The 18,672-nt window shown below is 35.8% G+C and overlaps 1 protein-coding gene across 1 annotated transcript in view; it reads right to left on the reverse strand.

Annotated features, from left to right (window-relative positions):
- The window catches only part of LOC150090339 (uncharacterized), a 336,582-nt gene that overhangs the window by 54,820 nt on the left and 263,090 nt on the right, over positions 1 to 18,672 (reverse strand). The window contains exons 11-12 of the mRNA XM_090390273.1: positions 16,118 to 16,316; positions 9,190 to 9,318 (exon numbers count right to left, since the gene is read on the reverse strand). Coding sequence (XP_090246399.1) covers positions 9,190 to 9,318; positions 16,118 to 16,316 — 328 coding nt within the window. The remainder of the gene's footprint in view (positions 1 to 9,189; positions 9,319 to 16,117; positions 16,317 to 18,672) is intronic.

Consider the following 18,672-nt stretch of genomic DNA (forward strand, 5'->3'; position numbering starts at 1 on the left):
ATGTAGTCACAAAAGAACTGGATGCAGGGAATAACTTTGATATTATATATTTGGATCTTAGAAAGGCTTTCGATACTGTTGCACATGGAAGACTGCTGCACAAATTGGAGCAGTGTGGCATTGGAGGCAAATTGCTGCTATGGATAAGGGGATGGTTGAGTGGCAGAAGACAGAGAGTGGTAATCAATGGACACTGCTCAACGTGGACTAATGTTATTAGTGGAGTTCCTCAAGGTTCAGTGTTGGGTCCGTTGTTGTTTTCGGTGTTTATGAATGATATTGATGATGGGATATCAAGTTTAATGTCCAAGTTTGCAGATGATACAAAGGTTGGCAGGGTCGTTAAGGACACTACTGACGCTATGCTGCTGCAACAGGATCTGGAAAGGTTGAACAGATGGGCTGAGAGGTGGCAAATGAAGTTTAACATTGACAAATGTAAAGTACTACATATGGGAAACAGTAACCCCAGAGCAACGTATCAACTCTGCGGTACTACACTGACAGTGGTGGAGAATGAAAAGGACCTGGGGGTAATTGTGCAGGCAGATATGAAGTTCTCTGAGCAGTGCAGACGAGCTGCAAGAGTAGCTCATGGTGTCTTGTCAATGATATACAGGAATTTTTCTAGCAGGGATAAGGAGGTGATTATTCCCTTGTATAAGGCAATGGTTAGGCCACATCTTGAGTACTGTATACAGGTCTGGAGGCCTCATTTCAAGAAGGATGTAGAGCTGCTGGAACGGGTACAGAAGGGCAACAAGATTAGTAAATGGAACAAAGGGTTGCTCTTACGAAGAAAGGCTTAAGTTTTGCAAATTGCAGAGTCTGGAGACTAGGCATCGGCGAGGTGATCTGATAGAGGTGTATAAGGCTTTGAATGGTTTGAGCATGCTCAATGCCAATGGGATTCTTCATCTTGCTCAGAATAATCACCTCAGAGGGCATAAATTCAAATTGAGGAAGGACGGATGTCGGATAGATGTGCAGAAATTTGCCTTTGGCCAGCGGGTGGTTGGTTGGTGGAACCGACTTCCATCACTTGTTGTTGAAGTTGATAGCCTAAACAAATTTAAAGCTCAACTGGACAGGTATTTCGAACGAACGGAGGGGTGAAATGGGAGTGGTTTTTTTTTTTTTTTTTTGGCTGATGCTGAATAAGCTTGCTTTCTTGCATCATATGCCTCTACTAATGCTAATGCTAAATAATAAGTGTATATGTGTGTGTGCATGCACATGTGCAATAAAAGATAATAAATGGTAAGTGGATGTATACCATGTTTAATATACAAGTTTCTAGCCCTAAGGGAAGGAAGAGAGAATACATATCTGCTCAGAGAATACATAGCTGAGAGAATGTGGGAGAAGACAGAGTGTATACACTCTCTGTCTTCTCCACTCAACCATTCCTTTATTCATAGCTGTAAATTGTCCCTAATGTCACGCTTCCATAATTTATACAGCAGTCTTTTACGTGGAACAGCATCAAAACTTTTCTAAAATCTCAGTATAAGATGCCGAAATTATTTTTTTTCATTCAATTCCTTTGTTATTGCATAATAGTATCCAATCAGTTTGGTTAGACAAGATAACCCCTTAATAACTGTGACTGCTGTATAAATGTACTTGTGTGCAGATTGTCCTACATTACTTCTTTAACCAGCAATTCTATAATTTTCCCTGGAGCAGAAGTCAATCTTACATGTCTGTAATTACCAGTGTGCCCCTTTGATCTCCCTTTGTGAGCTGGGGGATGCATTCATGCACTGCAATTTTTGTTTAGAGCCAATAATTTCGCTTTTACTTTCCTCTCAGTTATCCCAAAATCATTTAGCTTTCTGTCAGAATTTGATAGTTTTGGCATTCCCATCTCTAAAACATTCCTTATATATCAATGTAGATGTAAAATATATTCAGTTTGTAAGCAACCTGAGCTGTATCAGATATGGTTGAACCATTCACACCTATTGAACCAATGTGATGATTCATCCCCTTCCTTCTAGCATTTACATAAGAAGTCTTTGTTGCTTTTCTTTGCCAGAGACTTACTTCCCAAAATTCGCCTTAGTTTGCATAACCTCCTTTGTGACTTGATTGCAGACTAGTTTATCTGCTTAGGCTTCTGTATCACCTGATAATTGACATGCATCCCATGCATTTTTCTTCTCTGCCACAAATGTCATCAGTTCATCTGTCATCCATTTAAGTCTAGGGCTTGAAAACTGGTAACTTCTATGATTACTTTCCTGAATGCCTTCCATTTAGAATTTGCTGTTGGGAACATCATCAGTTTGTCCGACTGTATAGAATTAAAAACTGCCTTAATCAAAAGCAAATGAGTGCAAAAAAAAATCTTACACAGAAAATTTTTTAACTGTTTTATCTGCTAAAACAATCTTACATACAGGTATAGAATTTCCATTACAACTGGTACTGCATAAACACAGGGATGGGTTTTATGAATGACTATAAGAATGGATACAAATTCTGCCTGATATTCTGCTCATGGACATGGCTCAATCTATACATGACTGTATAAATAAACATAAGAAATTCTCACTCTTGCGCACAAGAAAATTACAAGAAAAGGGACAAAATGTTATTAAACAGCAATGTTGTCAAACAGAAATTTTAAATATATGTGTTGTATGGAGTATTAGGCAACCATTTGGATAAAATTTTATTGAGGGATATTTAATAACTGCTCATCACCAGACTTTACTTGATTTTTTCACTGTATTTAGAGGATGTGCCTCTTGCCATATATGAGCAAATGTGAATACTTGACAGAGCACCTTGACAATTCAGCAGAGACATTATGGAGTTCTTGAACAATATCATCAAGGTAGAGGCAGACCAGAAGAATGGCCAGCAGGACCACACAACTAAAGTCTGTTAGATTTCTTCCTCTTGAGTTGCATACAGTGTAAGGATAGGGAGTATCACAGTGGAAAGCTAGAGACAAAACAACAGGTGGTAGAGCCATAAAAGAAGCTGCTGTTAGCATCAGAAACAAATTGATGTGCATGCAGTAGAGATGTTCAATAGAGAAATGTCCATTGCCATGCATATAGTCACAAGGTGGTCATTTTAACGAACAGATTTAGTTGTATGTAAACTTATAAGATGATAATAACAAATTAGCATTAGCATTAGTAGAGGCATTTGATGCAAGAAAGCAAGCTTATGCAGCATCAGCCAAAAAAAAAAAAAAAAAAAAACCCACTTCCACTTCACCCCTCTGTTCGTTCAAAATACCTGTCCAGCTGAGCCTTAAACTTATTTAGGCTATCAACCTCCACCACAAGGGATGGCAGTCTGTTCCACCAACCGACCACCCGCTGGCTAAAGGCAAATTTCCGCACGTCTATCCTACATCTGTCTTTCCTCAATTTGAATTTATGCCCTCTCAGGTGATTTTTCTGAGCTAGAGGAAGAATCCCATCAGCATTGAGCATGCTTAAACCATTCAAGGCTTTATACACCTCTATCAGATCACCTCGCTGGTGCCTAGTCTCCAGACACTGTAATTTGCAAAACTTAAGCTTTCCTCGTAAGAGCACCCCTTTGTTCCATTCACTAATCTTGTTGCCCTTCTCTGTACTCGTTCCAGCAGCTCTACATCCTTCTTGAAATGAGGCCTCCAGACCTGTATACAGTACTCTAGGTGTGGCCTGACCATTGCCTTATACAATGGAATAATCACCTCCTTATCCCTGCTGGAAAAATTCCTGTATAACATTGACAATACTCCATGAGCTACTCTTGCAGCCCGTCTGCACTGCTCAGAGAACTTCATATCTGCCTGCACAATCACCCCCAAGTCCCTTTCATTCTCTACCACTGTCAGTGTAGTACCACAGAGTTGATACGTTGCCCTGGGGTTGCTGTTTCCCATGTGTAGTACTTTACATTTGTCAATGTTAAACTTCATTTGCCACCTCTCAGCCCATCTGCTCAACCTTTCCAGATCCTGTTGCAGCAGTGTAGTGTCAGTAGTGTCCTTGACAACCCTGCCAACCTTTGTATCATCTGCAAACTTGGACATTAAGCTTGATATACCATCATCAATATCATTTATAAATACAGAAAACAATAATGGACCCAACACTGAGCCCTGAGGGACTCCACTAATAACATTAGTCCATGATGAGCAGTGTCCATTGATTACCACTCTCTGTCTTCTCCCACTCAACCACCCCTTTATCCATAGCAGCAATTTGCCTCCAATGTCACACTGCTCCAATTTGTGTAGCAGTCTTCCATGTGCAACAGTATCAAAAGCCTTTCTAAGATCCAAGTATATAATATCAAAGTTATTCCCTGCATCCAGTTCTTTTGTGACTGCATCATAGTATCCAATCAAGTTGGTCAGGCAAGACTTCCCCTTATTTGCAAGTAATTGAAGTAATTACTTGTAAATTTCAGTTTATACAATTATTTATAAATGTTTAAGACAATAATAATCAAGATGAGTTGAAAATTTATTCTCTACTCATTGTATCAATGCTATCATGTCAGTGCTTAACTCGGTAACGATACTGAATAAATTTATGGTTTATTAGGACCTTTTTTTTTTTTGGGCTAAATCACCTCCAGAATATACTCTTGAAGTTTGGCCAATATTTTGTGGAACACCCTTTATATATATATACATATATATATATACACAGGAACTCCCCGATTTACTTAAGGGTTGCATTTCGCGGAATGCTATGCAAGTTGGAATTTCCCCTGTGCTTGTGCAGCACCGCAACTGGGCTCGCTGAATTGATTGAATCAAAAAAGAAATGTTCGATGAACATGTAAATATAATTTATTGTATTTATTCAATTTCCTATCTCATGCACAGGAAAAATTACAAAAGCGTACAATTTAAAAAAAATTCAAAATTATAAAATTACAAAAAAAGAGAGGAGACAGGCATAATGACAATAAGTTTTACCTCTTGAGCATTGTTGTCAGAATTGACATCTTCAGCTGATAAGTACGCTGCTACAAAGGTTGACAGCTGTGTAGATTTAGAAGGGGTTGGCCACTCAACCTTACGAAAGAACATATTAATGGATGACTGGTCGGTGGCTTTTTTCTTTTCATCATAGATTTCTTTGTAGCAAGCAAGCATATCATTCACTCCTCTGTTAACTTTTAAGAATCGTTCACTGTCAGGACCCATCTTCTCAAACCTCGGCATTGCCGATGCAATTTCACGAAATGCCATTGCAACTCTCTGGTAATGAAGCGACTTGGCTCTTCATTCGGTTCATCTTGAGCTTTGTCAGCATTTTCTTCTTTCACTATCTCTGCCTGCAAGTCAATAAGTTCTTCGTTAGATAATTCCTTCTCTTCTTCCTCTATTATATGATGATGAGAGCCTTGTAGATCAATTCTACAAGGTTCCACAAACCAACCACCCGCCTTTAGCCAGTGGATGGTTGGTTGGTGGAACAGACTTCCATCTCTTGTTGTGGAAGTTCATAGCCTAAATAAGTTTAAGGCTCAGCTGGACAGATATTTCGAACGAACAGAGGGGTGAAGTGGAAGTGATTATTTTTTATTTTTTTAATTTTTTTTTTTGGCTGATGCTGCATAAGCTTGCTTTCTTGCATCAAATGCCTCTACTAATGCTAATGTTAATGCTAATTCGGCCTTGGAAAGATTGTGCAAGGCTCAAGGGGTAGCATTTTTTTTAGGCCGGTCTGTACTTGTTAACAGGAGAGACTGCTTCTACAGGGATGGGATACATTTAAATAGAAATGGTGCAAAAATATTTGCTGATGCTATCGAGGCAGTGTTAGGTGGGTAGGAAAACTGCTAGCTTGGAGGGATACAAACACTGATAAATTAACAGTAGCCACTGGCACAGGTGAAAGTAATTTTTGCCCTGCTTCTATTGTAATGAGCAGCAGCCTGGAAAACAAGACGCAGGGTACTTCAGAGACTGCTGGGAGTCATTGCTGTACAAGTAAACACATGGGTTGTGTTAGAGTAGCTAAGAATAGGAACAGATGCATGTATACTTGCATGTACACCAATGCTAGGAGTTTGGTAAATAAATTTGATGAATTTGAGGCATTGCTCAAAACATCCAAGGCAGATATTGTTGGGATATCAGAGACATGGTGTCACACGGATATAAGGAATGCAGAACTGGAATTTGGGGAGTACAATGTGTACAGAAAGGAAAGACAGGATAGGAAGGGAGGAGGGGTTATGCTATTAGTTTAGAAACACATAAAATCCAAGGAAGTGAAGCCAGTCTACATTGCTAGACAGTGCAGTGTCGAGTCAGTTTGGTGTGACATAAGCATTGGGAGATCAAAATTGAGAGTAGGAGTGTGCTATAGGCCTAATGACTCTGATGAGTATGATAAGAAACTGTACAGGGAAATAGAGCAGTCCAATAAATCAGAGAGTCTTATAATGGGAGATTTTAATTTCCCAGATATTGACTGGAATTTGTGGATTGGTCACTCACATGCTAGCAAGGCTTTTGTGGATTTATTGGATGATTGTTTTCTATACCGGTATGTTCGGGGGGCAACTAGAGGGAATAATACTCTTGATCTGATTATCAGTAGTGATTCTTCATGCATTAAGAATCTGCAGATAAAGGAACCACTATGTTGCAGTGATCACAGTGTGCTGAAGTGGGATTTACTTAAAGAGGTAACTAACATCAGGGGTAAAGGGAAGGGTTTTTGCTTTCGTAAAGGTGACTATTATGGTCTGAGACTGTATTTAAATTCTATACAGTGGGACCAACTGATGATGTTACCAACAGCAAATTCAAAATGGGAAGCATTGAAAGAATTTATCTTGGAAGCTACTAGACTTTACATACCAACTAAGAAATATTGTTCAAGGTTTAGGCCTAAATGGATGTCAGATGAACTAATGAGACATATGGCAGAGAAGAAAAATGCATGGGATACATACAAATTAACACGTGACACAGAAGCCTATGATAGATACAAGTTGATCTGTAACCAAGTTACAAAGGAGGTTAGGCAGGCGAAGGCAGATTAAGAGAAATCTTTGGCAAGGGATGCAAAGAAAAACAGCAAAGAGTTCTTTACTTATGTAAACTCTAGAAGGAAGGAGATGAATCAGATTGGTCCACTTGATATCGATGGGTCAACTGTTGATGATCCTGCTCAGGTAGCTAACAAACTAAATGAATATTTTGCATCGACATTCACACATGAGGAGTTATTCAGCGAGGGGAATGCCAGAGGTGTATTCAACTCTGGCAGTAAGCTAGAGAATCTTGTAATAACTGAGAGTAAAGTGGAGGAGAAATTGTTGAAAATAAACACAAGAAAGGCACGTGGGGTGGATGGGATCTATCCAGTTATATTAAAGGAAGCAGCAAAGGAAGTAAGCAAACCCTTAGCCATAATTATGAGAGCTTCCTTGGACTCAGGGGAAGTACCCATGGACTGGAGATGTGCAAATGTGACCCCAATTCACAAAGGAGGATCAAAGGGTGACGCAAGTAATTATAGACCTGTTAGTTTAACTTCTGTCCCGGAAAATTAATGGAGGCACTGGTTAAAGAAGCACTGCAGGATCATCTAGACAAGACTTCAATTATAGCTCAGACACAGCATGGTTTTGTTAAGGGGAAGTCTTGCCTGACCAATTTGATTGGATACTATGATGCAGGGAATAACTTTGATATTATATACTTGGATCTTAGAAAGGCGTTTGATACTGTTGCACATGGAAGACTGCTGCACAAATTGGAGCAGTGTGGCGTTGGAGCCAAATTGCTGCTATGGATAAAGGGGTGGTTGAGGGGGAGAAGACAGAGAGTGGTAATCAATGGACACTGCTCATTGTGGACTAATGTTATTAGTGGAGTCCCTCAGGGTTCAGTATTGGGTCCATTATTGTTTTCTGTATTTAAAAATGATATTGATGATGGTATATCAAGCTTAATGTCCAAGTTTGCAGACGATACAAAGGTTGTCAGGGTTGTCAAGGACACTACTGATACTATGCTACTGCAACAGGATCTGGAAAGGTTGAGCAGATGGGCTGAGAGGTGGCAAATGAAGTTTAACATTGACAAATGTAAAGTACTACATATGAGAAACAGCAACCGCAGAGTAACGTATCAACTCTGTGGTACTACACTGACAGTGGTAGAGAATGAAAGGGACCTGGGGGTGGTTGTGCAGGCAGATATGAAGTTTTCTGAGCAGTGCAGATGGGCTGCAAGAGTAGCTCATGGTGTATTGTCGATGATATATAGGAATTTTTCTAGCAGGGATAAGGAGGTGATTATTCCCTTGTATAAGGCAATGGTCAGGCCACACCAAGAGTACTGTATACAGGTCTGGAGGCCTCATTTCAAGAAGGATGTAGAGATGCTGAAACGAGTACAGGGAAGGGCAACAAATTGGTGAATGGAACAAAGGGGTGCTCTTACGAAGAAAGGCTTAAGTTTTGCAAATTACAGTGTCTGGAGACTAGGCACCAGCAAGGTGATCTGATAGAGATGTATAAAGCCTTGAATGGTTTGAGCATGCTCAATGCTGATGGGATTCTTCCTCTTGCTCAGAATAATCACCTGAGAGGGCATAAATTCAAATTGAGGAAAGAGAGATGTGGGATAGATGTGAGGAAATTTGCCTTTAGCCAGCGTGTGGTTGGTTGGTGGAACAGACTTCCATCCCTTGTCATGGAAGTTGATAGCCTAAATAAGTTTAAGGCTCAGCTGGACAGGTATTTCGAACAAACAGAGGGGTGAAGTGGAAGTGGTTATTTTTTATTTATTTTATTTATTTTTTTTTGGCTGATGCTGCATAAGCTTGCTTTCTTGCATCAAATGCCTCTACTAATGCTAATGCTAATATATACATATATATGGGGTGTTTCAAAAGTATGTGTTAAAATTTCTGAGCCACATTCCAGAGTACAAAATAATGGAGATATGGCTGTTTGAATTTTTTTAAAAAAATGGCTATGGTGTGTTGGATAGTAAATATAATAAAAATAATAAAATCATAACTAAGAATAAGTAGACATGTACTTTGTATGAAGAAACATTTTTCTGGTTTTTTATTCTTATTTATTTTTTATTCCACAGACATTTTTAAAAATTCAAACAGCCACAGATAAGTTTTACTTATATTTAATACTAAAAGTAAATTATCCATGGTAGGAAATCTACACACTTGCCTTGTTCCTTCCAGAAGACGCACACAATTCTGTGGTGAGGGGCATTCAAAGAAGGAAGACTGTATATCACAGGTTCTGACAAGTTGGTCACTGATACATTACTTATACCAGCTTGCAAAACAGGTCGTTCTATTAAGAACATTTAAAATTAGAATAATGGACACTTTGATATTTATAATAATATTCATTAAAAATGTATCTACTAAAGACAGATTTATACAAATAAATTACTTTAAACAGATTACTAAAGACAGATTTATACAAATAAATTACTTTAAACAGATTACTAAAGACAGATTTATACAAATAAATTACTTTAAACAGATTAAGGTCAAGTGCAATATTCTTTTGTCGAGAGTTTCTTCTCCTTTGGGAACATTATCTTACAATAAAATTTGTTTTCCCTTAAAGAAAAACACAAATGAACAAAAATTACACAAGAACACAAGCTTTTTTTTTCTTTGATTCTAGTAAATGGAACTGGTTATGTTAAACATCTAAGAGGTTTGGCCTTGACGGATTAGAAAACAACAAGCATTAACTGTGGTTACCTTAAAGTACTTGTTCTCTGCTCAAGTTTATGTAAAATCTCAAGGCTGTAATTTTAAAACCCTAATAACAACTTAATCACAAAAATTCAACATTTTTATTATAACTCATCAAACAAATTTTCAGAGATTAATGTGTGCATTATTGTTTTTAAATATTCTCTTATTTTATTTTACTCGATTTCTGTTTCAGTTAGTGGCAATTATTCTAAACAGGAAGTTTCAGTGATTTATTTTGTTCTGAAAAAAAAAAAAAAAAAAAAGCAAATCACTTGGAAACTATTTCTGCAGGAACTTTACTATAAGTGATTAGTCTATCTGGGAATAAGGAAAAAAAGAGAACTGAAAATCAAGTTTTCATTTATTTTATTAAAAAAGAAAAATAAATTTTTAATTTATAAAATGTTTAAGTGGTTTTGAGATCTAGGATTCTGTTATGTTAATGATTCTCAAACAGTGGGTTATGTCCTCTCAGAGGTCTCAAAGCATAACCAGGTGGGGTTATGCTTTGAGGGGGGGGTTGTTACATAGCTTAATAAATTAAAAATGCAAACAGTTTAAAATTAAGAGAATAAATAAATAAATACATAGGAATAACCAGTAATGACAGTTACAGACTGACAGTTTATTTAGATTTTTTAAGAGTGATCAAATGTAGAAGGCTAAGAAAAAAAAAAAACATTAAATGTTTAACAATTTGCCATTTGAGTTGTGACTAAGGCTGCCATGAAATGGTGTGATTCAATTAAGATTAGAACCAAGAAAAACACAAGTAGCACAAAATTCTCTGCTTTATTCTGAGAAGGACATAATGTGCAGAGATGATGACCTTTCAAAAGTTTTACTGTATTTTTTTCAGAAAGAACAGTAATAACATAAACAATAAGTTTAAAACTGATAAAAAAGTGACAGTTTTTTGAGCACTCATTAATTCTGTTCTCTACTTTGACAACATATGAGTAGAATTATAAAAGAATAAGGCCTTTTTCATGTTTTTTTGGACAGCAGAGTTTAAACTGCCTAGTAAATGGTCAGTCTTAATTAATGGTCAGTCATGTGCAAATGTAACCCCAATTCACAAAGGAGGATCAAAGACTGACACAAGTAATTATAGACCTGTTAGTTTAACTTCGGTTCCAGGAAAATTAATGGAGGCACTGGTTAAAGAAGCACTGCAGGATCATCTGGACAAGAATTCAGTTATAGCTCAGACACAGCATGGTTTTGTTAAGGGCAGGTCTTGTCTGACCAATTTGATTGGATACTATGATGTAGTCACAAAAGAACTGGATGCAGGGAATAACTTTGATATTATATATTTGGATCTTAGAAAGGCTTTTGATACTGTTGCGCATGGAAGACTGCTGCACAAATTGGAGAAGTGTGGCATTGGTGGCAAATTGCTGCTATGGATAAAGGGATGGTTGAGTGGCAGAAGACAGAGAGTGGTAATCAATGGACACTGCTCAACGTGGACTAATGTTATTAGTGGAGTTCCTCAGGGTTCAGTGTTGGGTCCATTGTTGTTTTCTGTATTTATAAATGATACTGATGATGGCGTATCAGGCTTAATGTCCAAGTTTGCAGACGATACCAAGGTTGGCAGGGTTGTTAAGGACACTACTGATACTATGCTGCTGCAACAGGATCTGGAAAGGTTGAGCAGATGGGCTGAGAGGTGGCAAATGAAGTTTAACATTGACAAATGTAAAGTACTACATATGGGAAACAGTAAACCCAGATCAATGTATCAACTCTGTGGTACTATGCTGACAGTGGTAGAGAATGAAAAGGACCTGGGGGTAATTGTGCAGGCAGATATGAAGTTCTCTGAGCAGTGCAGATGGGCTGCAAGAGTAGCTCATGGTGTATTGTCGATGATATATAGGAATTTTTCTAGCAGAGATAAGGAGGTGATTATTCCCTTGTATAAGGCAATGGTCAGGCCACACCAAGAGTACTGTATACAGGTCTGGAGGCCTCATTTCAAGAAGGATGTAGAGCTGCTGGAACGAGTACAGAGAAGGGCAACAAGATTAGTGAATGGAACAAAGGGTTGCTCTTACGAAGAAAGGCTTAAGTTTTGCAAATTACAGAGCCTGGAGACTAGGCATCGGCGAGGTGATCTGATAGAGGTGTATAAGGCTTTGAATGGCTTGAGCATGCTCAATGCCGATGGGATTCTTCCTCTTGCTCAGAATAATCACCTGAGAGGGCATAAATTCAAATTGAGGAAGGACGGATGTCGGATAGATGTGCGAAAATTTGCTTTTAGCCAGCGGGCAGTTGGTTTGTGGAATAGACTCCCATCGCTTGTTGTTGAAGTTGATAGCCTAAATAAATTTAAGGCTCAGCTGGACAGGTATTTCGAACGAACGGAGGGGTGAAATGGGAGTAGTGCTTGTTTTTTTTTTTTTTTTTTTTTTTTTTTTTGGCTGATGCTGAATAAGCTTGCTTTCTTGCATCATATGCCTCTACTAATGCTAATGCTAATGTTAATGGCCAGTCTTAATTCTTATAATGTAATTAAGACCACTGGCTTATAACTTCATTTCCTCATAAGAATTGCCTTGGTACTGCACTACTTTATTAAACTTTGCCAACAAAAGCAAAGAAAGAGAAGGTGAGAAAATCATACTTTTCATAATTTTGAAAAAAAAAAAAAAAAATAGCATTAACTATTTTATAATTTTAAATTTCTAACTATCATATGACAACTCACATTGAATCACAGAATTTTCATTAGAAAACCATCCTCTACTTTAAGAGGTATCAGTAAGTTCTGAAACGGGCAGGCATAGCAGCATTTCATCTTACAAACAACTGACAAGAGAGTAACCTTTTGGTGATGCCACTTGTTTGAAAGCAGTACAATACTAAGTAACCCATTGAAGTACAAAGTTTTCAGATGTAAGCATTAAGACCATTGTATTTACTACAAAGTTTAGTCTTCCAGCCAAAAGAATGAGGAATTGCTTGATTTTTTCACAATTTTGAAATTTTAGCTATTTTATGAAATGCTTGCTATGAAATGTCTGATTTTTTTTTTTTTATCAATTTTAAACGTTCTGTTTATGTTAGTACTCTTTGTACTGAAGAAGGAAAGCAAATCCTTCTGGAAAGGTTCATGTTCCTGTAGAGTTTGCTCTGTTCAGAATAAAATTAACTCTCAAGCAGTACCCTGGTTTACTGGCTATACTAAAAAAAACTTGAAAATTTAAATATCTCTTAGAATTAACATCATCATGAATTTTAGTGTTCCTCTGGTAGGGTATTCACTTTTCATTGGCATCATTAATCATTTAATTAGAAAAATATAGCTTTAAAAAAATTCTTTATAGTTCTGTAATTAGTATTAATATTAGTAGTGGCAAATGATGCAAGATACAGCATCATCATTTATACAAAATCAGCCGAAAAAAAAAATTCCATCTCGCCTATCCATTCCCTCTAATAGTGTGTTTAGTTCTTCCTTGAATTTATTTAAGCTATCCACTTCCACAACAACAGATGGAAGTTTGTTCTCGCAAGCATCCACGTGCTGGCTATGGGCAAACTTCTGCACATGCATTCTACAATCATCCTTCCTCAATTTTAATTTATGCCCCCTCATGTATGTAGCCTGAGCAAGAAAAAGAATCCCATCAGCACTGAGCTTGCTCAATCCCTTCAAAGTCTTAAGTACTTCAATCAGATCATCTTACAGGTTTCTAGTCTCCAGATGCTTCAATTTGCAGAACTGAAGCCTTTCTTGATAAGAGCACCCTTTTGTTCCCCTCACCAATTGCATTGCTCTTCTGTGTACCCATTCCAGCAGCTCTACATCCTTCCTAAAATGAAACCTCCAGACCTGTATGCAGTACTCAAAATGTGGCCTGACCATTGCCATATACAACAGGAAAATCACCCCCTTATCCCTGCTAGCAAAATTCCTGTATATCATTGACAAAATCCTATGAGCTGTCCTGGCAGCCTGTCTGCACTGCTCAGAGAACTTTGTATCTGACTACATATTTATCCCTCCAGGTCTTTTCATTTTCCATCACCTTGAATATAGTACCACATTTAACTACTTGAATGTAGTATCACATGCAACCACTTGAATGTAGTACCACATTCAATCACTTGAATGTAATACTCTGGGATTACTGCTAACCAAGTGCAGTACTTTGTAGTGTCAATGCTAAACTTCAATTGCCATTTCTCAGCCCATCTCCCTCTTAAATCATAAACTAGTTTTACTAGGCAACCACCAATGTGGTTACATTATAACCAGATAATCATTCATTTTTCATTCAAATCTTCAACAAAAAAATTCAGTCTTCCATTCAAAAATAATCATAATATTGAACAGAAATGGTTTATATTCTGATCACCTATAAAAGAAGAAAGGAATTTATTTAGCAAAGATACAACATTTCACTGCAGTTGTTTGAATAGTTAAGCATGAATTATAGGTACCTAGAGTGCCTGACTACTGTCTTAGGTTTTTGCTGGGATCCAGATCTTGAAACAGAGATACAGAAGTGAGGCATAAGATTAGGGTAATACCATATCTTTATCTCTCTTATTCTGCAAATTGTGAGAGCATATTGAATTTTGCACTGTAAGGTTGTAGCATAAATTATAAACGAGGAAGAGTATTCTCATTTTGTTTAATTTATGAGCTGACAATTCCTACAAAAATTCCCATTTTACAAATGACCTCATAATGTGATAGCAACTTTTTGTATATTAATCCCATTTGTGAGGAATAATTACACATAAAAGTAATGCTAATTGAAGCATGCTAATTGAAATTTTTTTTTTATGATCAATGCAATACTTTTTTCTATATCAGTAAAATATAATAAAAAGAAGTCAACAAAATGCAACTACCTGACAAATTTTGGTTTTCAGAAACATTTCTGCAAGTTTTTCTTTCTTCTTATTACTGTTATTACAAAACTTAAATTACTCTAATACTTTATACACCATGATAATAATCTAATAAAAGATCATCACATTACAAACCCTTCACCAGGTTATTGTTTACATGCATAACAGGTCTTAACAAAGATTAAAAATTTGCCTTTTTCAAACTGCTGACATGTCATTATAGGTGTCTATAACCCAGTGTATAGTATTGTCACAGCCTATCATTCTATAGAAACTCCCCAGCCTCAATATTCCATTAATCTCTACTTAATTTATTGCTGAAAAGCCAATTTCATAATTCCCCTATGTTTTTTCTCTTATTTCAGTTTAAAGCAACCTGGCTAAATCTCTTTATGTAAAAAGCTACCTTTATTGTTCTTTTCCAGTCTCTCCCTCCCCATTACTGCAAAGGTCCTATCACTATATGCCTGAGCACATTCCAATGCATGCTCTGCCATTGCAGATTTTTTGGTGTTTCCTTTAGCCATGTGTTTGTTGTATTCATCTATGTATTTTGAATATTCTTCCTATCTTGTCTATGTATGCATATATATATATATATATATATATATATTTTTTTTTTTTGTATAGTTTAAGTACAATTAGTAAAATAGGTAAGATATATTACATATAGGATAAGCTGGTAGCTACTTAACCCTATAATAGCCATAACTGGTCCACGAGGCCAAACCTAGTAAAGGATGATCATTAGTCAAAGTAAAAGTAAAAATAAAACAATTAATAAACATAATAATAATATATATCAAGTCAATTATAGGTAATAGGACACATTGAAAGGGACTTCATCGAGGGCTAACCCTTTCAATATGTCCCCCTACAATTAACCCGGCTATCAGTTTCTGATATCATCTGCCTGTTTAACATGGTCAAAAGGTAATTTATGCGATAAATGGATAAGTATAATTAAAGTTAGACAATAATTTTGTTGTTAACAGGCTGGATGACTTTAGCCCAAAACTCTTGTTTAGTTTACTTTACATAAGTTATTTATTTATTTTCTATATTTTATATATATATATATATATATATATATTATACACATTCATGGTTAAAGGGAAAAACAAAGAATCAGAATTGGCAATCTGAAATGGGTGTGAGATTCACAGCATAGCAACACAGAGGGGTTAATGAGTGCAGCAGGCTTTGAACTTTATTTATGGGTTAGTAAGTATTAATTATTTAAACAATGGAAAAGAAATTTCCACTACTTCAAATGCAAGAAAGGGCTAAAATTTCTGAAGTACAAAACATCATCAAAATCAATTTAGTTAAGAAAATTTACATCTTTCATTTACACTACTTAAAAATATTAAAATATTTTTAAAAAATTATATTAACATTTATTTGTTATGAGAATTTTTTAAATTTCTTTACACCAAATATAATTATTGTATATTCAAGACACAACATAGCAAATGTACTGGAATGAAAAGCTCAATTACCTGACAATATCTGGTTTTCAGAAACATTTCTGCAATGTTTTTCTCTTTTCTTATTACTGTTACAAGACTGTTTAGAAGTTTCCTTTTTGATGCGAAATAATTTGTCATTTTTATAAGAAACAAATTTTACTCTTAGGTCATGTGCAATTTCATTCTGGGCATTCAGGAGTGCTTCTAATGGTATAGTGATTACAGCCATCTGTAAGAAAAATAACAATCATTAATTATTAATTCTTCCAATGATTACTATAATCAATACTCCTCACAGAATTGTCAAGGTACAATACTGATGCAAGACATTATACAAATTCATTACACTGTTTTAAAGTTTATATTTCCACTACACTAATGAAAATCACACTCCACATTAGATATTTCAAGTTTCCGGTATCACATAACTATTCTTCCTTAAGTAGTCTAGCATTTGTCACCTTCTACCAAAATTTCTATTTCATTACTTTTCTTCTCCATACCTGTTTAAGAAATTTCATTAAATTTCTTAAACAGGTATGGAGAAGGGTGACTAGAATGGACAGAGTACAAACGGACATCCCTATGACAAGAGACTCTCAAGTTTGCAGAAATTATGAACTAAACATCCAAGGGAGGATCTGACTAAGATATATAAGGCCCTAAAGACGATGAGTGCAATGAATGAGGGAAACATTCTGCTGTTAGGGGAAACCAGAGAGTACAAATATAAACCAAAGGAGAGTATTAATAGACTGGATCCCAGGAAGTTTAACTGGCCAGGTATTTACTGGCACCAGGTAGTGCACAATAAGAAAGGGAAAGTTGTTTTTTTGTGTACATGTGAGCATGAGTGTGTGTGGAATCAGCAAAAAACTAGCTTCCTTGCATCACTCACCAATTAATCCATTGCCAGTTGCATAGGTATATTTTTGTTCTTTTTTAATTTTTTTTTTTTTGTTTGTTGTTCTGACTTCACTTAGAAACCATTCTGTTCACTTTAGAGTAATTCACAATGCTTTCTTAAGTAATTTATTAAAATTTTGAGAAGTTTTGATTGCACAAAATGAAAATGTACTACAAAGCTGCCAATATCATGCATATGATTTCACACAACTGCCAATAGGTTAAATAATGTCAGTGGTAGTTGGTCAAGGATAAAAAGATAATGTTTAAATGAACTTCTCTATGATGAAGTTTTCATGTGCAAATGCACATGGAAAGGTTCCTAACCTTTTCAACACCACTGAAGACCTCTTATTATTATTTTTCCCTGCATAACTCCCCCCCTATTCTTTTATAAAGATTATTTTTGGCTATCAAACTGGTTTTATTAACTAATGATTTTCTTGTTCCCTTTTTCTTTCCATTTCTCACTATGAAATAAATACATAATATAATATAAATAAAATCAAATGAATAAATTAAACTAAATAAGGTACAAGAGAATACAAAGTGGAAGAGTGTGAGAGAGAAACAAAAATTTTGGTTACATTTATAGACAATGTACTGTTTCTTAAGCATTTGATAAATTTGTGACGTAAAAAATTTAAAAGAAAAGAAAGTTCAAAAAAATCATGCACAAATAACACAGATGTGGATAATTGGGAGTAAAATTGCTCATGGATTCCCAGAACTAAGTAGTTCCGATCTAAAGAACTACTAATCTAATCTACATTTTTGATAATAAGAATAACACTATGCCTGTTTTTGGCATGAAATATCAGTGTCTAGAATAAAAAACACATTCAGTCCTTGTTTGACAAGAACTGAATGTGTCAAGGACTAACTTGACTGTAACAGGAAAAATTCCAGTGAAAGTTTGTGTCCTAAAATGAATAAAATTCAGACCTCTTCCATACAGTATTGACAATAGTGTTTGTTGCCACTTTACTAATCAAAAACAATTAACATTTGTTATTGATCTTTGGGATCTGCTTTTTCATCTTGTATTTTATTTAATAGAACTGCAGTACTGCTTCATTTCACAAGATTTACATAAGATTCCCACTATTCATAAAACTTCTAATACAGATCTGATTTTTCTATCCGCATTATTTAAATGTTCTAAACTCCCATAATTTTTTTGGCTTCTAGGAAAAAAGAAAAATATATAACAAGCAAATGCACATGAAAAGGCAAAACAATTAATTAATGCCACTTACAAAATCAAGTATTGAAATTATAAGATATTAAATGATACAATTGTTTATTAAAATTTCTGCAATATAAACAAATAAAGATATCTGTCAAAACATGCACAAAATACACTCTCTTCAACTGCAGCAATGGCTGAAATATAATCCATCCAAGGAATTGTGAATTGCTCCTGAAAACTTCACCCATGACTATATTTGTTGATTCATCATCCTTTATAGGAAAAAATGAAGAAGAAAAAACCAATTGCACAAAATAGCAAATAGAATCATGCATCAATGACCCTGAAATGCAAAACTTGCATTTTTGGTGACAGTGAATCTAGTAACAACTGCAATTTTAGCACTTCACTCTCTTCAGTGGAAACTTATTAACAATGTGGTTACAAGGTATGACAAACCAGTCGTTAAATGATGAGAAGAAAATGC

The sequence above is a fragment of the Mastigoproctus giganteus genome, chromosome 2 (genome assembly GCF_048544385.1).
Source record: "Mastigoproctus giganteus isolate SK-2022 chromosome 2, ASM4854438v1, whole genome shotgun sequence".
Classification (NCBI taxonomy): domain Eukaryota; kingdom Metazoa; phylum Arthropoda; class Arachnida; order Uropygi; family Thelyphonidae; genus Mastigoproctus; species Mastigoproctus giganteus.